The sequence below is a fragment of the Cetorhinus maximus genome, unplaced genomic scaffold, assembly GCF_964194155.1.
Source record: "Cetorhinus maximus unplaced genomic scaffold, sCetMax3.hap1.1 HAP1_SCAFFOLD_1828, whole genome shotgun sequence".
Taxonomy (NCBI): domain Eukaryota; kingdom Metazoa; phylum Chordata; class Chondrichthyes; order Lamniformes; family Cetorhinidae; genus Cetorhinus; species Cetorhinus maximus.
In genome coordinates this window covers 1-22,336 of record NW_027597768.1, presented here as the reverse complement: position 1 = coordinate 22,336, position 22,336 = coordinate 1, and the positions used below count along the sequence as shown (strand labels likewise).

The following is a 22,336-nucleotide window of genomic DNA, read 5'->3' as shown; positions in this document are numbered from 1 at the left end:
GCTGTTAATCTGCTCCATGTGTTGGAAGGGATCTACTTGTTCAGCCACCTCTTGACACATCAACATCTTCACTCTGATAAAAGACGTTGCAAATGCTCTGACTGAGAAGAGCTTTACAATTACAAATAACCTGCTGAAACTTCAAGAGGACATCAACAGGCTGCTGGATTGGGGAGACACAAAGCCTGACAAAATTCAACACAGAAAAATGTGAGGTGATACACTTCGATAGGAAGATTGAGGAGAGACTGATCATGTTAAACATTAATGAACAGTGAGAGCTGTGTAAGAATATGGGGCTGTTGAGGGTATTTTGAGAAATTAGGATTGCAAGCGTTAAATGGTCAGAAACATTTCTCTGAATAGATTCTCTCTGCAATGAGATGCACTGCCTTGGACTTTCTACTGCCTCAAGGTTTTGAATGTGTGAGAAGTAGATTTGGTGTTGTATAAACTCCCTTATTATCCCAAGGAAAGAACAAGCGGAAGTTCTTCTTTGATTGTGGAAATACAGCGAGCTCTTGTAAACCTGGGGAATATTATCAATTAGAAATCCTTGTTGCTAATTTCCAGCATTGAGCTTTGACACAGTTAGAACACTCGTCACCATGAAGGTCCTGGGTTACCTCAGCACCATGGAAACAGACACCCAGTTTGCGTTTGTGCTCAAGCCCAGGGTGAAAAGCCGATAGGGGGAGGCTCAGGAACACTTCCCAGAGACAGAACCTACTAGGCTAATGATTGGCTAGAATGGGACTATAGGAGATCGATGATTGGATGGATTTTTCTGTGATTCCAGGTTTGGGGATTTATCCCAGTGGGTTTGAGTCATTCTCAGTTTGGAAAGGTCAGGAAGGTCACTGCTCCAAATTGGCTTAAACACGAATGTGAATCAGAGAAATGAGGCCCCTCCTACATCCCAATGGACAATAGTGCAGAATCAAATTCTTCTTTGTACTTTGTAAACTGCTGCTCAAACACAGTGTATTCAGTTTCACCTGAATAACTGTTACCAACATGTAGCCATCTTACAACCATTGAGCAGATTGTCATCGGAACAGGATGGTGCAGGCGCTATACAAATGCAAGCTGTTGTTGATATTGACTGCGGGCGGATTCAGTTGCCCATCTGAGCTGGAAACTTGGTCCAGTCCTGCCAGGGAGAGGGTGTTCACCAACTGCATGAGGAAAAGGATAAACTTGCTCACTCCATTTACTGACACGGCAGGACAGACACACTGAGAAACGGTTCAGAAACTTCACAGAGGTGAAGGGATTTCATCCAGTTTTCCCACCTGTTAACATCCCAGTTTAAAAAGATCAAATGGTTCAGTGCATTGTTACTGGAGAGAAGCTGTTTAAATGTTGTGTGTGTGAGCAGAGATTCACTCGTTCATCCGACCTGCTGAGACAACAGTGAGTTCACATCTGACTGTCGGGGTTAGATTTTGCTGTTATTTCTGCTGTTTGGGGGACCCTCGATTCTTCACTAACCCCCATTCCTTCTGGTGGATAATGGAGGGTCTGTGCACTTGGGCTTCTGTATAATTTTGCTCCTCATTATATTGATTGGCCCTCCAGCCCGAACCTCCACCCATCACAGAACAAAATGACTATTCACAAACTGGGACCTCCAGTGACGGGACATTTGCCCAGCGTTCCCCACGGTGGGGAATGTCCCCTATCTACACCACAGGAGACCAGTGCACAGGCACAGTTTCAGACAGGGTTTGGAGCATGTGCAGTGTGAGTAATGGCCATGGATGGCACTTGTTTTTCGTATCTGCAGTCGGTTAGCAGTCGAGGGGAGACAGAGGGAGTGATGGAGCCGGCGGGAGGGTGAGGATGCTTCACAAACACTTTCTGTAGGCCACAAACCCCAAATCCATGTTTGCACTGGTCCGGCATTCCCCAGTGACAGGCCCGGGTTAGGGGAACAGTGTGGAGCAGGGCGCACGCACGATCATCCTGGGCCAGGAAACAGGAGAGAATTTGTGAATTTCACAGAATCACAGAATGGTTACAGCACAGAAGGAGGCCAGTCAGCCCATCATGTCTGTGCTAGCTCTCCGAACAAGCAATTCACCTCGTGCCATTCCCCTGCCTTCTCCCTGTAACCCTGTTCATCCTTCCCCTTCAAATAATAATTCAGGGTTTGTATCCTGGGCTGACAGTGGTTGATTTTGGAAACTCAAAATCAGGGATTAGAAGGAGAGGATTTACACACAGCAAACGCAAAGCAAGAGAAATGTTTGTTCTGTCCTTGGTGATTGTTTTTGTAAAAACCTTAAACAGGGGGATTTACAGACAGGAAACTCAAACCAAGCATCATATCAAGATCTGACAGAGTCACTCGATTCATAAGGACCTGAATATCACGGCCTTTGAATCTGGAAGGAGAAATGTTTGTCTGTTCTGGCTGCAGGAAAAGATTTCAAACATCAGTGTAATTGGAAAATCACCGAGACACACACACACACACTCGAGTGAGAGTGTTCCAGTGCACTGACTGTGGCAAGAGCTTTAACCAGTCACAGAGCCTGAGGAAACATCACACCATTCACAGTGGGGAGAGACTGTACACGTGTTCTGTGTCTGGTCGAAGTGTGAACTGATCATCCAACCTGGAGAGGCACAAGGACATCAACACCATGGAGAAACCGTGGAAATGTGGGGACTGTGAGAAGAGATTCAGTTCCCCATCCCACCTGGAAGCTCATCGATGCACTCACACTGGGGAGAGGCCGTTCACCTGCCCCATGTGTGAGAAGGGATTCACTCGGTTGTCCTGCCTTCAGACACACAAACTTGTTCATTCTGATAAACCGTTTACATGTTCTGACTGTGAGAAGAGCTTGAAAAGAAAACCAGATTTGCTGACACACCAACGTATCCACACTGGGGAGAAACCGTTCACCTGCTCTGTGTGTGGAAATGGATTCACTCAGTCATCCAGCCTCCTGACACACCAACAAGTTCACACTGGGGAGAGGCCATTCAACTGCTCCATATGTGGGAAGAGATTCATTAATTAATCCCACCTACAGAGACACCAGCGAGTTCACAAGTAAATGCAGGGTTTCGATCTTGATATTATTGCTTCTGTTAGTCACATCCAGAACTGAACCATGTTCATTTTGATACTTGGTGTTTGTTTCTGCTGATGTTAATGACCCCAATAACTGGGCTGGAGATTAATATTCTGGATAAACATCAAATAAACCAGCTTGGTGTCAAACACAGTGTGTGGAATATTTGTCTTCTCCAGGATAAGAGAAGATTAATTGAAATCCTGTTCTTGACTGTTCCATTTTTGGGCCTTTTCTCCTCTGTTAAAGTAGGATTTGTATTTCTGCAGAGCCTTTCATGACATCAGGATGTCCCAAAGCATTTTACAGCCAATGAAATTCCTTTGAAGTGCAGTCGATGTTGGAATGTAGGAAATACAGCAACTCATTTGTACACAGCAAGATCCCACAGACAAGAAGTTGATAATACCCAGATAGTCTGCTTTAGTGATATTGATTGAGGGACAAATATTGACCAAGAATCTGGGGAGAAATCTCCTGCTCTTTGAAATAGCCCCAATGGATCTCTTACACCTGCCCGTTCAGTCTCATCTGAAAGACAGGACCTCATACATTTCAGGGCTCTCTCAGTACTGCAGTGGAATGTCAGCCTAGATTTTATGTTCAAATTCTAGAGGTGGATTTGAACCCACAACCTCCTGACTCAGACATGAGAATGCAAACTCTGAGCCATGGCTAACACCTCATCATTACTTTGGATTTTTCCAGTTCTCAGAACCTTGGCCACTCTCATGGACAGCTTCCAGCTCCCCTTACCTTCTAGAGTGCCTCTCCTTGCCCGGATACCCTGGGGAGGTATCAGTAACACACCCGTGTACCTGCCCTCGGAGTGTTTGATGGGACAGTGTAGACAGAGAGCCGGAGGGGCAGTGAGTGTCCTGGACATTATTGTACAGACTGCTCCATATCTCATTCCTGGTTCTGAGTCTTTTGGTGATGATTTGAATTTGATGTCCTCTAGTTACTGACTCACCGACTGGTGGAAACAGTTTTTCCTCATTTACCTGATGAAATGTTGAACCTCTCCCTCAGATCTCCAATCAGCCTTTGTTCTAATGAAAAGAGCCCAGTTTCTCTAATCTCTCCTGATAACTAAAGCCTCTCTTCCCTGGGACTTCTCTGTGACTCTCTTCTGTACCCTCTCCATGGCCTTGACATCCTTCCTGGTGTAAGATCCCCAAAACTTGACTCAATATTCTAACCGCAGCCTAGCCAATGATTTGCACAGGTTTACATGACCTCTGTCCTTTTGAACTCTACACCCCGAATTATAAAACCCAGGATCCCATTTGCTTTTTAACCACTTTACCAACTTGTCCTCCCACTGTTAAAAGTTTGTGTCTCTGAATCCCTTGTAGGTTTTAGAGATATTAACACAACATGACTAAAATACATTGACATCCAATGTCTGATTAGAACGTATATTGTGGGATAGAGAAGTTTAGTCAGAGTTAGGAACTCAAACAGACTCTTCACTGCAGACAGGTCACCACGGAAACACTGAGAAGACATTTCATTCCACAGAATCGACTCATTGGAAACTCTAATCAGATCAGGGGAAAGGACAGAGTTTGTCTGTTATTAACCATAGCAGAAATGTAAACAAAGTGAGGAATGGAATCGATTAGATTATCATCTGTGATGTTTATACCTATAATTGTAAAACTATAAGAAATAACAGAATTACGAGTAGGCAGGGGAGTTTAGGGAGAATGAGAAAATTACTGAAGAAAAATAACTGCTGGGAACGAGGGAAGGTGTCCTTGTAAGTCACGGATTAGAGAAATTCCAGCTGTCTTTTCCTCACTTCCTGCCAAAACCCAACAGAGGAGACAAAGAGTCAGGGGCCAGAGCTGGATCACTACAGAGTACAAAAGTGGAGGGTTCTGATGTAAGGGGGCAATCAGGACTGAAGATACCGGAGATCAAGCTCAGGGTGCCCGAGGTTCCATCCAGCTGGCTGACCATGTAAGTGACTGTGGATTGGATAAAGAGAAAAAGCGAGGCTTATGGCAGATACCCTGGGCTCAAAACAGCGGAAGCCCAAGAGGAATGTAGAATGTGTAGGGGGGAACTTAAAAAGGAGATTAGGAGAGCAAAAAGGGGGCATGAAAAAACATTGGCAGATAAAATAAAGGAAAATCCAAAGTTATTTTACAAGTACATTAAGAGTAAGAGGATAACTAGGGAAAGAGTAGGACCCATTAAGGACCATAGTGGTAATTTGTGTGTGGAGCCAGAAGAAGTAGGTAGGGTTTGAATGCTTTGAGTCGGTGTTCACAAGTGAGAGGGACGACGTGGGTATGGAAATCAGGCAGAAGGACTGTGATATAATTAAAGAAATTAGCATTGAAAGGGAGGAGGTTCTAAATGGTCTGGCAGGCTTAAAAGTAGATAAATCTCCAGGCCCGAATGAATTATATCCCAGGCTGTTGAGTGAGGCACGGGGGGAGATAGCAGGGATGCTGGCAATAATTTTCAATTCCTCTCTGGCCACAGGAGAAGTGCCAGAGGACAGCCAATGTGGTACCATTATTCAAGAAGGGAGGAAGGGATAAATCAGGGAACAACAGGCCAGTCAGTCTAACCTCAGTGGTGGGGAAACTATTGGAAGCAATTCTGAGGGACAGAATTAATCTACAGTTGGAGAGGCAGAGATTAATCAAGGACAGTCAGCATGGTTTCTTTAAGGGGAGGTCATGTCTGACCAATTTGATTGAATTTTTCGAAGAGGTGGCCAGGTGTGTAGATGAGGGTAATGCATTTGACGTAGTCTACTTGGATTTCAGCAAGGCTTTTCATAAGGTCCCGCATGGGAGACTGATAACGAAGATAAGAGCCCATGGAATCCAAGGCAATTTGGCAAATTGGATCCAGAATTGGCTGAGTGGCAGGAAGCAGAGGGTGATGGTCGAGGGGTGTTTTTGTGACTGGATGCCAGTGTCCAGTGGGGTTCCACAGGGATCGGTGTTGGGTCCCTTGCTGTTTGTGGTATATATATACGATTTAGACTTGAATGTAGGAGGGTTGATCAGTAAGTTCGCGGATGGCATGAAAATTGGTTGGTTGGTAAATCGTGAGGAGGATAGCCTTAGATAACAGGAGGATATAGACAGGCTGTTCAGATGGGCTGATCAGTGGCAAATGGAATTTACCCGGATAAGTGTGAGGTGATGCAAACAAGGCACGGGAATAAACGATGAATGGTAGGACCCTGGGAAGTACTGAGGATCAGAGTGACCTTGGTATGCATGTCCACCGGTCCCTTAAGATAGCATGACAAGTGGATAAGAAGGCATATGGGATACTTGCCTTTATTAGCCAAAGCATAGAATATAAGAGCAGGGAGGTTATGCTGGAACTGTATAAAATGCTGGTTAGGCCACAGTTAGAGTATTGTGTGCAGTTCTGGAATCCACATTATAGGAAGAATGTGATTGCACTAAAGTGAGTGCAGAAGAGATTTACCAGGATGTTGTCTGGGCTGGAGAGTTTTAGTTGTGAGGAGAGATTGGATAGACTGGGGTTATTTTCCCTGCAGCAGAGGAGATTGAGGGGGGACATGATTGAGGTGTATAAAATTATGAGGGGCATAGATAGGGTAGACAGGAAGGAACTTTTCCCTGTGGTGGAGGGATCAATAGCCAGGGGGCATAGATTTAAGGTAAGGGGCAGGAGGTTTAGAGGGGATGTGAGGAAGAAATTTTTCACCCAAAGCGTGGTGGGAATCTGGAACTCACCACCTGAAAGGGTGGTAGAGGAAGAAACCCTCATAACATTTAAAAGTATTTAGATGTGCACTTGCGATGCCATACATACAAGGCTATGGGCCTAGTGCTGGAAAATGGGAATAGAATAGTTCGATACTTGCTTGACTGGCGCAGATGTGATGGGCCGAAGGGCCTTCTTCTGTGCTGTAAACCTCTATGACTCTCTGTGACACTTGGGACTTGGATGTTTACTCAGATTGATGGAACAATATAAGATAGAGTAGAGAACGTGAATTTGCTCATTGCTTTATTTCTGTATTTCTTAAGAAGGTATTAAAGTTGCTGACATGAAACCTCCTCAGTGTGTTTATTAATAAGAAAATGTAAACTAGAATCTTCCCTGTCTTTACTGTTCTATTTCTCCAGTCCTTCTAAACCATAAGCATTTAGTGAATATTTTAGCTTTTTAATTCAGGAAATATATCACCTCATATTTTGTGTGTTAAATATAGTCTGACATGTTACCTGCACCAGTTACTAACCTGTGTATTCACAGTGAGTCACTTATATTCCTCTTCACTGTTCTGCCCATTTCCTATTGTAAAATCATCTGGAGATTTTGATTTTAAACCCATAAAGCGAAACCCGATCATTCCTTTATATTGAGAAGAGCAATGGTCAAAACACCAACCCTGGGAGAGAACTGGATAGTCTGAAGAATATCCATTTGTCACTCCTTTTTAAAATATATTTCCTGGGATGGATATTGCAGGCAATGCCAACATTTGTTGCCCATCCTTAATTGCCATTTGAAGGTAGTTAAGAGTCAACCACATTGCTGTGGTCTGATGTCTCGTGTAGGCCAGGCCAGGTAAGGATGGCAGATTTCCTTCCCTAAAGATCATGAGTGAACTTTTATATGGTTTCCTCTCCTCACGTCCTGCTTCAATTGCCCTCTGCAACTCCATCCACCAATACCCAGAGAATTATTAGGTGACATGCCACTAAGGTTACGACACAAAATAAGAACTCATGGTGTAGGGAGCAACATATTAGCATGGATAGCGGATTGGTTAGCTAACTGGAAGCAGAGTGTAGCAATAAGTGGGTCTGTTTCAGGTTGACAAGCTGTGATGAGTGGAGTGCCTCAGGCATCAGTTCTGGAGCCTCACATATTTATGTAACTCAACTATTTATATGTAAGTATATTTATATATCAGGATAAAAATATACTATTTGTATAGAACCTCTTCTATTTAGAGAGAGTGGACAAGCAAACGGAGTATAATGTAGGAAAAGTGAACTTGCCACTTTGGCGGGAAGAATAGAAAAGCAGAATATTATTTAAATGGAGAGAGGCCGCAGAGCTCTGAGGCAGAGAGACAGAGCCCTGGTAAATGAATCAGAAAAGGTTAGTCTGCAGGTAGAGCAAGCGATTAGGAAGGCAAATGGAATGTTGTTGCCTATTACAAGGGGAATGGAATATAAAAGTAGGGATGTTTCACTACAGTTCTACAGGCCATTGGTGAGACCACATATGGAGTACTGTGTACAGTATTGGTCTCCTTATTTAAGAAAGGATATAATTGCATTAGAAGCGGTTCAGAGAAGGTAAACTTGGTTGATTCCTGGGATGAAGGGGGTTATCTTATGAAGAAAGGTTGGACAGGCTGGGCCTGTATCCATTGGCATTTAGAAAATGGAGAGGTGATCTTCCTGAAACATATAAGATCCTGAGAGGACTTGACAGGGTAGATGCTGAAAGGATCTTTCCCCTCGTGGGAGAAACTAGAACGAGGGGGGCACATTTTAAAATAAGGGGTCTCCCATTTAAGATGGAGATGAGAAGAATTTTTTTCTCTCGGCCGGTTGTGAATCTTTGGAACTCTCTTCCCCAGAGAACAGTGGAGGCAGAGTCAATGAATATTTTAAAGGCAGTAGTAGATTTTTTCTTATTCATTCATGAGATGTGGGTGATACTGGCTAGACCAGCATTTGTTGCCCATCCCTAATTGCCCTTGAGAAGGTGGTGGTGAGTTGCCTTCTTGAACTACTGCAGTCCATGTGGCGTAGGTATACCCACAGTGCTGTTAGGGAGGGAGTTACAGGATTTTGACCCAGCAACAGTGAAATAAAGGCGATATATTTCTAAGTCAGGATAGTGAGTGGTTTGGAGGGGAACTTCCAGGTGGTGGTGTTCCCATCTATCTGCTGCCCTTGTCCTTCTAGATCACTTATAGGGTATGGAAGGTGCTGCCTAAGGAGCCCTTGGTAAGTTTCTGCAGTGAATCTTGTAGATGGTACACACTGCTGCCACTGTACTTAGGTGATGGAGGGAGTCAATGTATGTGGATGGGGTGCCAATCAAGCGGGCTGCTTTGTCCTGGATGGTTTCGAGCTTCTTGAGTGTTGTTGGAGGTGCACTCATCCAGGCAAGTGGGGAGTATTTCATTACACTCCAGACTTGTGTCTTGTCAGTGGTGGGCAGACTTTGGGAAGTCAGGAGTTGAGTTACTTGCCACACGATTCCAAGCCTCTGACCTGCTCTTGTGACCACAGTATTTATATCTTCAATGATGTGGTCAATGGTAATCCCCAGGATGTTGACAGTGGGGGATTCACTGATGGTAATGCCCTTGAATCTAGAGGTTAGATTCTTTCTTGTTGGAGATGGTCATTGCCTGGCAGATGTATGGTGTAAGTGTTACTTGCCTCTTGTCAGCCCATGCCTGGATATTGTGCAGGTCTTGCTGCATTTGGACATGGATATTTCAGTATTTGAGGAGTCACAAATGGTTCTGAACAGTGTACAATCATCAGCGAACATCCATACTTCTGACCTTATGATGGAAGGTCTGTCATTGATGAAGCAGCTGAAGATGATTGGGCCTAGGACACTACCCTGAGGAACTTGGCTAATCTTGACTAACAAGGGAGCCAAAGGTTATCGGGGGTAGCTGGAACGTGAAGTTGAGGCCAAAATCAGATAAGCCATGATCTTATTAAATGGCAGAATGGGTTCGAGGACCAGAGCCCTCTGTACTACTGAGTTCTGCTCTCCACTTGTATTGAAGACTGTTTTTCTATTCTTCCTGCCAGAGTGGACAAGTTCACATTTTCCCACGTTATCCTCCATCTGTCAAATTTTTGCCCACGCACTTAACCTGTCCATATAACTTTGCAGACTCTCGACTTCCTCTTGACAACTTCTTTTCCTATCTCTATTCATGTCATCAGCAAATTTAGCTACCATACATTCGGACCCTTCATCCAAATCATTGATGTAGATTGTAAATTGTTGAGGACCCAGCAATGATCCCTGTGGCACTCCGCTAGTTACAGCTTGCCAATCCAAAAAAGACATATTTATCCCTGCTTTCTGCTTACTGTTAGCCAACCAATCATTTATCTATGCTAATATGTTACCTCCTACACCATGTGCCTTTATATTGTGCAACAACCTTTTATGTGGCACCTTATCAAATGCCTTCTGCAAATCCAAGTACACCATATCTGTTGGTTTCCCTGTATCCACCTTGAATGTTACTTCATCAAAAACTCTAACAGATTAGTTAAACACAATTTCCCTTTCACAAAGCCATGTTGGTTCTACCTGATCAAATCTTGATTATCTAAGTATCCTGCTTTAACCTCCTCAATAATGGATTCTATCATTTTCCCTATGATAGATGTTATGCTAACTGGCCTTTCGTTTCCTGCTTTCTGCCTCCTTCCTTTCTTGAATAACAATGTTGCTTTTGCTATTTTCCAATCCGTGGGAACCTTTCCAGAACCTAAGGAAATTTGGAAGACTATAACCAATGTATCTGCAATCTGTGCTGCCACTTCTTTTAAGATCTACCTATCTTGGTGTCATTGGCAAATATAGAAACCATAAATTCAGTCCCTTTATCCAAATCATTGATGCAGATTATAAAAGTTGAGGCCCCAGCACTGAACCCTGTGGCACTCCAGTAGTCACATCTTGCCATCCTGAAAGAGAGCCATTTATCCCTACTCTCTGCTTCCTGTTAGCTAACCAGCCTTCGCCAATGCTAATATTTTATCTTCTACACCATGTTCTCTAATCTTGTGTAGGAAGCTTTGATGTGGCACCTTATTAAATGGCTTTTGGAAATCCAAGTACACCGCATCTACAGGCTCCCCCTTTTTCCACGTTGCTTGTTACTCCCTCAAAAAACTCTAATAAATTAGTTAAGTATGATTTCCCGTCACAAAGCCATATTGACTCTGCCTGATCACGTTATGATTTTCTAAGTATCGTGCTATAAACTCCTTAATGATGGATTCTAGCAATTTCCCTATGACGCATGTTAGGCTAATGGCCCTGAAAATTCCTGCTTCTGTCTCCATATTTTCTTGAATAACGATATTACATTAGCTAGTTTCCAAACCATTAGGACCTTTCCAGAATTTGAGGAATTTTGGAGGATTATAAATGATGGATCGACTCTCTGCAGCCACTTCTTTTAAGTTTAGTATTCTATACTAATTGTTTTAATAATTTTATATCTTGGCCCTATGGCCCCAGTCGTAATTGGATCACTAAACGGAATTTTCATTTCAACAATATCGCCTTTAAATGGCGGGGTTCTTACCCAGCATTCGCGTCGAAAGAGAATATGCCCTATACTCACTGCAGGAGGCCATTGCGCAGGCGCATTACCGGGTTGTGGCTAGAGCATGCGTATTGTGGGTGCTGAAGGCGCCGGGAGGGAGTCATCTCGACTCTGCAACAGGTGAGTAACAGTCGATTGTAGGAGGATAATGGAGGCGGCGGAATGGGTGGAAAGGCTTGATAAACACCCAGTGGAGGCCTCAAGTACCAGAAAAGGAACCTACTTGTCATGCGTTGGCCACACTTCGGGGCGGCATTTCCGGTTGGTGGCCCCGGGTTCACGGTCGCCATCTTCATAGGGGGCAATGTGCAGCCGCCATATTTATAAGGGGCAATACTGGGCCAGGCAGCCAGAGGGGGTTCACCGCTCAGCCCCGCCCACTTAGTTCTGCAAACCCCGCCCTTAACAGGCACTCTGATTGGTGGGAGAACTAGATGACTTCATCAGTCCTCCAGTCCCGCCTCTTAGAAACAACTTCGCCTGCTGCTTCTCCACCTCTTTCCAGGCATTTGATACAGTGTCACACAACAGACTTGTGAGAAAAGTTATAACTCATGGAATAAAACGGACAGCAACAACATGGATACAGAATTGGCGGAATGACAGGAAATAAAGAGTAATGGTTAATGGATGTTTTCCGGGCTGGAGGAAGATTTGTAGTGGAGTTTCCGAGGGGTCGGTATTGGAACCCTTGTTTTTCCTGACAGATAAATGATTTAAACCTTGGTGTATAGTCAGCAATATTATGAACTTACATACGATACAAAACTTGGAAGCATTGTAAACTGTGAGGAGGATGGCATAGAACTTCAAAACGACATAGACAAGTTAATGGAAAGGGCTGAATAATGGCAGATGAAATTTAATGCAGCGAAGTCTGAGGTGATGCATTTCGTTTGGAAAATCTTGGAGAGACAATATAAAATAAAGGGTACAACACCAAAGGGGGTGCAGAAGCATAAGGGACCTGGGTGTCTATGTGCATAAATCATTAGAGGTGGCAGGACGGTTTAAGAGATTAGTTAATAGCACATATGGTATCTTGGACTTTATTAATAGGGGCACAGAATACTTGAGCAAGGAGGTTATGCTGAGCTTGTGTACTACACTGGTTAGACCTCAGCTGGAGTATTCTGGGCACTGCATTTCAGGAAGGATGTGAAGGCACTGGAGGGAGTGCAGAGGAGGTTTACAAGAATGGATCCAGGGATGAGAGATTTCGGTTATGAAGATAGATTGGAGAAGTTGGGATGGTTCTCCTTGGAAAAAAGAAGGCTGAGAGGAGATTTGATAGACGTATTGAAAAGCATGAATAGACAGAGAGCAACTGTTCCCGTTGGCAGAAGGATCGAGAACCAGAGGACACAGATTTAAGCTGATTGGTAAAAGAAGCAAAAATTATATGAGAAAAAACTTTTTCACACAGCAAGTAGTTAGGGTCTGGAATGCACTGCCTGAGATTGTGTTGGAGTATCCATAAAAGTATCCAAGAAGGAATTAGATGATTATTTGAAAATAAACTATCTGCAGGGTTACGGGAGAAGGTAGGAGAAAGGCACTAGATGAAATGCTCATTCGGAGAGCCAGTGCAGACATGATGGGCCAAATGGAATCCTTCTGCACTGTAACAATTCTGTGCTTCTCTCTCTCTCTCTTTCTATCAGCCTCCTCTTATGGAGACCAGAGTCTTGTGTGGGCCCAGATCAGGCATGGCAGGTTCCCTCCTGAAGGGCATTACTGATCCAGTTCGGTTTTTATTACAATCCAGCAGCTTTTATGGCCACTTTTTGCTAGTGCCACAAATTGCCAGATTCATTCAGCTCAATTTCACAACCTGTTTATCTGGGTTCTCCCTCACACTTTTTTTCTATTTTAAATCCATTTCACAGGGCATTAGAAGGGAAGGATTTTCAGTCAGGAAACTCAAATCAAACATCAAATCAGGATCTGACAGAGTCACCCAATTTATCGTAACCTGAATATTATCAGATTTTGAAATGGAAGGAAAAAACACCGTTCACAGTGGGGAGAGACAGTGGAAATGTGGGGACTGTGGAAAGGGATTCATAACCCCGTCTTTGCTGGAAATTCATCGACGCATTCACACTGGGCAGAGGCCGTTCACCTGCTCCCAGTGTGGGAAGGGATTTACTCAGTCATCCAACCTGCTGACACACCAGCGGGTTCACACTGGGGAGAGACCATTCACCTGCTCAGAGTGTGGGAAGGGATTTACTCGGTCATCTGACTTGCTGACGCACCAGCGGGTTCACACTGGGGAGAGGCCGTTTACCTGCTCTGAGTGTGGGAAGGGATTCTCAGTTAAATCCCACCTGCTGACACACCGACGTACTCACACTGGGGAGAGGCCATTCACCTGCTTTGAGTGTGGGAAGGGATTTACTCAGTCATCCAGCCTGCTGACGCACCGGTGAATTCACACTGGGGAGAGACCGTTTACCTGCATGGGTTGTGGGAAGGGATTCACTCGCTCATCCGTCCTGCTGATACACCAGCGACTTCACACTGCAGAGAGGCCGTTCACCTGCTCTGACTGTGGGAAGGGATTCACTCAGTCATCCAGCCTGCTGTCACACCATCAAGTGCACACTGGAGGGAGACCTTTCATCTGCTCCAAGTGTGGGAAGGGATTCACTCAGTCACCTGACCTGCTGAAACACCAACGAGTTCATGAGTAACAACAGTGATTGAATTTTGATGTTAACCACATACAAGACTATGTGACAATAAACTTTGTTCATTGGGGTCTGTTTCTGCTGATGTTAATAAACTCCAGCCCAGTTATGGCGTCTCCCCCTCCCCCCAACAGGCCATCTGTCACTTGTTTCTATGTTGTTCTTTCACAGAATGCTGACCCTTGTTCTGCTCTTCACACATTCTGCCTTCTTACCTTTGTGCCACTATCAGCACATTCTTTAGTCTTCACCACTGCAATTAACACTCCCTTTGTCTTTTGTCCATGACATATTTGTCTATCTCTCCTTAGCCTCCACCTGTTGCTGACCTATCCTGCTTTACTTGCTCCAGCCCCCTTAAACAGTATAAATTCCATCACATTTCAACTTCTCTTTAGCTCTAAAGAGTCATGTGAACTTGAAATGTTAAGTCTGTTTCTCTCTCCACAGACGCTGTCAGACCTGCTGACCATTTCCAGCATTTCCAGTTTTTATTATGGCAATTAACTTGCTGATATAAGTCAAATAAATCATGTTGCGTTAAGTACACAGTGTATTGAGTCTCTTTTTAATATCTCTAACACAAGTTAGATCCTTTTGACGGGTTTTAACTCTCCCCTGTCTCCTTCATCCTCCCCTCCAACAACAAATGTGAGGAGTTCATGGAGCTTCTTTGTCACTAAGATTGAGACAATCCGATCAGCTGCCTCTGCTGCTTCCCTCCCTTCCACTAGCCCACCTGGCCCAGCTGTCCCTGAAGTTTTCCATTGTCCTAGCCCTGACTTGCAACTTTCTGTTGTTTCTTTCTGATCTATCATACCTGATTTCTCCATGGTGCAAGTTTCTTGGTGTCTCTCCAGGTTGGATGATCGATTGAAGCCTTGTCCACACACAACTTATGTGTGGTTTCTCCACACTTTGATTGTTGTGGTTTTATCAGGCTGTGAAACTGGTTAAAGCTCTTTCCACACACAGTTCACTGAAAGACTCTCACTTTGATACGTGTGTCTCAGTACTTTTCCAATTTCAATGATAATTTAAATGCACAGGCAAAACAAACAATTATTTCTCCTTCAAAAACAAAAATAGCTGGAAAACTCAGCAGGTCTGACACCATCTACGGAGAGGAATACAGTTAACGTTTCAAGTCCGTATGACTCTTCATCAGAAAAGTCAAACAGACTCAAAACGTTAACTGTATTCCTCTCCACAGATTCTGTCAGACCTGCTGAGTTTTTCCATCTATTTTTGTTTTTGTTTCAGATTTCCAGCAACTGCAGTATTTTGCTTTTATCTAATTATTTTTCGTTTCCTAATTGGAAGCTGACCATATATGAATGAAGTGATTGCATAAGATCTTGTTGAGATTCCTGCCTGCAAATCCTCCCCTTCTAACCCCATGTAAATGGAGTTTACAGAAGTTATCACTGTAAATACAGTATAGAAATTCAGAACAGACAATTCTAGTTTCTATGGAACATTCCACCCCCCCCTTTCATTCCCACAATTCTATAAATCTCTGTCCCACACACTCCTCTCCCTCTCTGCTCATTGTTCCAGATTCAGTGTCCAGTCTCCAACTTATTCTTTTCTCCTCTCCAGATTCTCTCTCCTCTTGTCCTCAAACTGGTGACTCAGGCTGTGGATCAATCCCACTCCTTCACTCTAATTCTACCAAATAATGCAGCTCAGAACAACAAATCATCTTTAATGTTTTACACCGGGCACTGGAATTTTAGACAAATCAGTTTTCAAAATGATGCGGAATTTCAGCCAATCAGGGAGGTCCAGGCTCAGGCCCGCCCCCTCGTTCTCTCCGATTGGTTAGAGGATCAGCCGCTCCTTATTTGGTCCTCCAATCCTGCCTCCTCTCCTATTGGTCCGGAGCTGCCTTCAATCAGCCGGGCATTGTGAGCTGTCAGGTGAGAGGTCACTGTCGGGAGCGGGTTAATAAACCCCGGGGTGGGGGGGGGGGGGGGGTGGCGGGGTTTACAAATCCCGAGTGCGGCCCCAGAGCCGAATATTAAACAATGAACATTCTCCACTCTCACTATCCGCCGCTTCCGGCTTCTCTCCGGGAACAACCTCAAAGAGGCCAGGACCCTTCGAGCATGCGCGTAACTGCCCGCCAACCCGCGGCAGATAGAGCGGTTTCTGAGACGCACGGGATTGTGGGTGACCCGGCCACCTTTGGAGGCCCAGTCTTAGTTTTTCTTTCTCTGCATCTGGGGAAGTGAGGAGGAGATTCTGATCACATAAGGATTGCAAAATAAGAAAGGCCAAAATCCATCTCCCAATCCGCATCATCCAGCAATGGATCTGTTAGCCAATCTTGGCAATGCGTCTGTTTCAATAAATTTGAAACAGAGCAATCCACAGCTGGTCAATAATGCTTTGCATTTTAATGGGAAGTATCAGATTTTGTTTTACGACTAAGAGCTTGCTCGGTGGACTGTAAATTTTTACTCTTCTCTTTGGATTTTATCCAAAAGGGCTGGTGTAATTAGAAAGACTTGGTTTGCAAGATGCGGTCATTATGAGCGTGATAACAGAACATTTTGTCAAAGTTCATTAACACCTGATCACTTACTAAGTGAGCAAGTGTGTAAAAATATAACTCAAACAATCACAGTTTCTACAGGTTATCCTCTGATGACAATTAGATAGATAAGAAAGGAATCAGGAGTGTGCAGTCCCTTCCAGCTGAATAACAGTGCTGAGACATTGCAGGAGGATGGTTTGATCAATGATGTTAGAGACTGCAGGCAGGCCAGGAAGGACAATGATGGGTAGTTTACCTTTGTCACACTCAAATAAGATGTAATTTGTGACTTCAATTAGGGTTGTTTGGATACTATGGCAGAGACAGAAATCTTATTGGAGGGATTCAAAGATTGAGTTGTAGGAAAGAGGGGCATGGATTTGGGAGGTAAGAAAGACCTTGAAGAGGAAAGGGTGGTGCGAAGGGGCAGTAGTTTACAACGGCTGAGGTGAAGGATTGTTTTTATTGAGGAGGGGGTGATGATGGCAGATATGAAGGAAAGAGGGGCAGTATTTAAAGAGAGAACCATTAAGAAAGTCAGTATACATGGGGAAGTTGGGTGGTCAGGAATTTTGAGGGAATAGGGTTGATGGAGCAGAAATAGGTCTCATGGACAAGATGATCCCTGGGGGGGCATGAGAGGAAATGGGAGGGAAACTAGAGAAATATGAAGGTTCAGGACTCGGAAAAGGGAGAACTTTAGAGGCAGTATGGCCCAGTGGGATAGTGGGAGGGAGAGAAGCAGCAGAGGCAATTGATCAGACTGTCTCAATCTTAGTGACAAAGAAGCTCAATGAGCTCCTCATACTTGTTGTTGGTGCTGAGGATGGAGGAGACAGGGGAGAGGGACAAACCTTCAAAAGGAACTAACGTGAGTTAGAGATATTAAAAATAATTGATACTCTATGTAATGTAGTGCTGATTTATTTGACATTTATCCTCAATATTAACACCCATAACAGGGCTGGTGTTGATGAACATCAGCACCAACAGATCTCAATGAACATGGTTCAGTCCTGGATGTGATTAACAGCAAAATTCAATTTCTGTAGTTACTTGTGAAGTCACTAGTGACTAGCAGGTGGGATAAGTGAGAAAATCCTTTCCCACAGCAGGTGAACGGCCTTTCCCCACTATGAACTCACTAGTTTATGGTGTACAGTGAGTTGAGATGAAATCCTAAACCCAGTTCTAAAGTGAGAGCACCTGAACAGTTCCTGGCGATGTGAACATTTTGATTGGATATCACTTGCGGGAACCTTTGTAGGATTTCCCATGATATGGGCATTTAAATGTCCCTCCACACTGTGAACTTGCTGTTGTTTCAGCGAATAGGATGGCTGAGTGAATCCCTTCTGTCACTCAGTGAGAACTCGATGGGATGTTAGAAAGGTGGCTGTCTGAGTGAATCCCTTTCCACACAAGGACAAGGTGAATGGTCTCTTCCCATTGTGAACTTGCTGGTGTCTCAGCAGGTTGGATGACTGAGTGAATCCCTTCCCACACTTTGAGCAGATGAAAGGCCTCTCCCCAGTATGAATGCGCTGGTGTGCAATGAGGTCAGATGATCGCCTGAACCCAGTCCCACAGTGAGAACACCTGAATGGTCTCTCATCAGTGTGAGCACGTCGATGGGACATCAGGTCCTCAGAACTTTTATAGCACTTGTCACAGTCCGAGCATTTAAAAGGTCTCTCATCAGTGTGAACTTGCTGGTGTCTCAGTAGATGGGATGATCTTGTGAATCCCTTCCCACACATGCAGCAGGTGAATGGCCTCTCCCCGGTGTGAATTCGTCGGTGTGTCAGCAGGTCAGATGACAGAGTGAATCCCTTCCCACATTCAGAACAGGTGAATGGCCTCTCCGCAGTGTGAACTCGCTGGTGTGTCAGCAGGTCAGCTGACCGAGTGAATCGCTTCTCACATTCAGAGCAGCTGAACAACCTCTCCCCAGTGTGAACTCGATGGTGTGTCAGCAAGTTGGTTAAATTAATGAATCCCTTCCCACACTTGGAGCAGGTGAACGGCCTCTCCCCAGTGTGAACTCGCTGGTGTGTCAGCAGCGTGGACGACTGAGTGAATCCCTTCCCACATTCAGAGCAGGTGAACGGCCGCTCCCCAGTGTGAGCGCGTCGATGAGTTTCCAGCTTAGACTGGTAACTGAATCCCTTCCCACAGTCCTCACATTTCCATGGTTTCTCTCTATTGTGGATGGTACTTTTTCCTTCCATGTTTAAAATCCGATGATATTCGGGTTACAATAAATTGGACGACTCCGTCAGATCCTGATGTGATGTTTGGTTTGAGTTTCCCAACTGCAAATCCTCCACTTCTAATATCCTGTGAAATTGATTTAAAACAGATAAAAAGGGAGTGAGAGTGAAACCAGTAAAACACAAAGGCAGATTGTGAAATTGAGCTGAATGAATCCGGTAATTTGTGCGGCTGACACCAGGGAAAAGTGGCCATGAAAACTACTGGAATGTCGTAAAAAACCAACTGATTCACTAATGTCCTTCAGGGAAGTGAACCTGCCACCCGGTCTGGGTCTCACAAGACTCTAGTGTCCACAGGAGGACAGAGCGTGAGAGGGGCAAGAGAGGCAGGGGCTGAAGGAGAGGGATTTTATATGTCTACAACTTGGCCAGAACTTTGACAAAAATTCCAAAAACCTCAACCTGCATCAACCAGAAAGACCAGGGTGGCAGGTGTATGTGAACACCATCAACTTCAAGATCCCCTCCAAGTCACACAGCACCCTGATCGAATTAGCAGAAATTTCCTCCCATTTAAATATCGGGAAGACCAAAGCCATTGTCCTCAGTCCCTGCTACAAACTCCACTCCCTAACCACCAACTCCATCCCTCTCCCCGGAAACTGTCTGAGGCAGAACCAGACTGTTCACAACTTTGGTGTAGTGTTTGACCCTGAGATGAGCTTCTGACCACATATCCACATCATCATCAAGACCACCAATTTCCACCTCAGTAACATTGCCCGACTCCACCCTCGTCTCAGATCATTTGCTTCTGAAACACTCATCCATTGTTTTATTTCCTCAAGACTTAACAATCCTAACACACCCCAGGCTGGCCCCCCACATTCACCCTCTTTGTAATCTTGAGGTGATACAACACTCTGCTGCCCGTGTGTTTACTTGCAGTAAGTTTTTTTCACCCACCACCCTGTGCTCACTGACCTATAAAGGCTCCTGCTTAATAAGCACTGAAATTTTAAAACTGTCGTCCTTGTTTTCAAATCCTTCTGTGGCTGTGATCATCCCTATTTCTGTTATTTCTGGACTTACTGCACTGTTGCCGGCCTCTCACATTCAACTTCCCAGTGATATTGAGGTTGTTCCAGACTCTGCTGCCCGTGTGCCTAATCACACCAAGACGCCCATCCTCCCTGTGCTCACTGACCTACAAAGGCTCCCATTTAAGAAGCAGCTAAATTTGAAAATTCTCATCCTTGTTATCCTCCCTGGTCGTGCCCCTCCCTATCTCTGTAATCTCCTCCAAACACACAACCCTCCAAGATATCTGCTCTCTTCTAATTCCGGTCAATATGGATCATTCTACCATCAGTGGCTGTTCTTGCAGTTCCTTCTGGATGTTCCTCATTAAATCTCTCCTGCTCACTACTTCGCTTTCCTATGTTAGGATAATCCTTAAAACCTACCTCTCTGACCAAGCTTTTGTTCACCTGCCCTCATATCTCCTTGTGAGGCTTGGTGTCAAATGTTGCTTCATAACATTTCCGTGAAATGCCTTGGAACATTTAATACATTAAAGGTGCTATATAAATACAAATTATTGTTGCTGATTTGGACATATATCACCATTCCTTCACCATTGCTGGGTGAATAATCTGTAACATCTTACCTAGCATCATTGTGGGAGCATCTTCACCACACAGACTGCAGCGGTTCAAGAAGGTCAAACATCATCTTCCCCACAGGTAACTGGGGTTTGGCAATATATGCTACAGGTCTTGTTAATGACACCCAAATCCCAAGAATAAATTTTTAAATATGTTTTTGTAAAATAGATTAAAAGCATCTACATAAATATTTGCTCCTAAAACAATATCCCTTTACATTGTATGGACAGTGTCTGTTTAGCAACCTGATCTCTCCTGGAATCTACCTCTCTCGACAATTTCACAATGGAAATTGCTGGGTCCGACTGGGTTCCAAAGTCCTTGGGGTTAAACCCAGCAGCTTCTCCTCCATCTCCACTCCAGCTCAAACTGATGCAACAAAGGCTTTCAATTGGATAAGGCCATGAAGAGAAAAAAAATTCCTCAGCTATGAGGAAAATGCAGCAGACTGCGACTAGTTGATTTGCTCTTGCATGGGCATGACAGGTTAAATAGCCTCCATCTGTATTGTCATCATTCAATGATTCTATGACTTGATGAAAAAGGACCAACACTGGAGGCTAGAGACCAACTGCTGCAACCAACACACACCCTGAGAGATAGAAACCAGCTCTTAATCGGTCCGTCTGCATTTCTAGACTCAGTTCTGTGAGCGATGTCTGAAATAACATAATAACAAAATACTGCAGCTACTAGAAATATGAAATATCAAGAACAAATGCTCAAAATATTCAGCAGATCAGGCAGTAACTGTGGAGAGGGGAAAGCAGTCAATGTTTCAGGGTGTAAAGAATGAATTACAGTGAATACAAATGAAGCAGAATTTGACAGTTAATATAAGCTCAGAAGTGGGAGAGAAATACAGGAAAGACAATTCCTGACCAAGGGAAGATAAAGCTGGTAGATCAGCGGTGTATAGACAAGAGTTGGGCAGCAGTGAAAACCTCATGTAGACACGGTTGGCAGAAATAACAGTAAAATACCAAATATGGTTAAAATATACCCATTATTAGAGGCAGGGGAAGTTAGACAATGGCAGAGTGACAGAGAGGTGATTGGCGAGGGCAGGGGTGAAACAGCAATTCAGATCCACAGTAAAGGATCCACACCAGCCCCAAAGCTATGGAATCAGAACACAGCACTAAGAGATCTAAATGGTAGATGAATGCTCAATAATACTCACCTCTGAAACAATTTCACTGTTTCCAAATTTAAAATCTCCTGCTGGAGTCTGCAGCTGGAAAGATATCAGAAACACTGGAGTCAGAGAAAAATCTGGTAATCTTCACATTTTCTAACTTGCTGCACAGGAGATTATAAATGTCATAATATTCAGTCAAGGTTTGAATTTCAGTGGAGACAGCTTTTCTGTTGGTTTGAGTTTGCTGTGTGTAAATCCTGTCCTTCTAACCCCCTGTAAAAGGAGTTTCCAAAATCCATCCCTGTCAGTCCAGGACACAAGTTCACAACATTCTCTCCTCCTGCTGCCTGGTCCAGGATTAGTTAAGCAGGGACAGATTTGCATTGGAAGCAGTTCAGCTTCTCTCAGCTGATTCCTGCGATTAGGGGGTTTATTTTATGAGGAAACGTTGAGCACATTGGGCCCATACTCATTGGAGTTTTGAAGAACGAGAGGTGATCTTACTGAAACATGTAAGATTCTGAGGGTGCTTGACAGGGTGGATGCTGAAGGATGTTTTCCTCTGATAGGGAATCTAGAACTAGGCTTAAAAATAGGGAGGAGGGGGGAGGAGGGGAGGGAGGGGGGGGGAGGGG

At 44.3% G+C, this 22,336-nt stretch overlaps 1 protein-coding gene and 1 pseudogene across 2 annotated transcripts; one reads left to right on the top strand and one right to left on the bottom strand.

Moving 5' to 3' along the window:
• The first annotated feature begins 7 nt into the window (after positions 1-7).
• LOC144676701 (uncharacterized) lies at positions 8-14,161 on the top strand (annotated as a pseudogene).
• Positions 14,162-17,347: 3,186 nt separating this feature from the next.
• LOC144676702 (uncharacterized) lies at positions 17,348-21,800 on the bottom strand. Of its 2 annotated transcripts, XM_078537052.1 has the most exons (3): positions 21,744-21,798; positions 20,563-20,642; positions 17,348-19,017 (listed from the first exon to the last, which is right to left on the bottom strand). In XM_078537052.1, exon 3 carries the CDS (start codon positions 18,906-18,908, stop codon positions 18,036-18,038), a length of 873 nt encoding a protein of 290 aa, XP_078393178.1. In that variant the 5' UTR covers positions 18,909-19,017; positions 20,563-20,642; positions 21,744-21,798; the 3' UTR covers positions 17,348-18,035. The 2 variants fall into 2 exon arrangements, with proteins under 2 accessions (XP_078393178.1, XP_078393179.1); XM_078537053.1 differs by lacking the exon at positions 20,563-20,642 and having other exon boundaries at positions 21,744-21,800.
• Between the last annotated feature and the right edge of the window lie 536 nt (positions 21,801-22,336).

What these genes read in the sequence shown, in the direction of transcription:
- LOC144676702 (XM_078537053.1), bottom strand. Translation starts at nt 18,908, where the DNA reads ATGGAAGGAAAAAGTACCATCCACAATAGAGAGAAACCATGGAAATGT.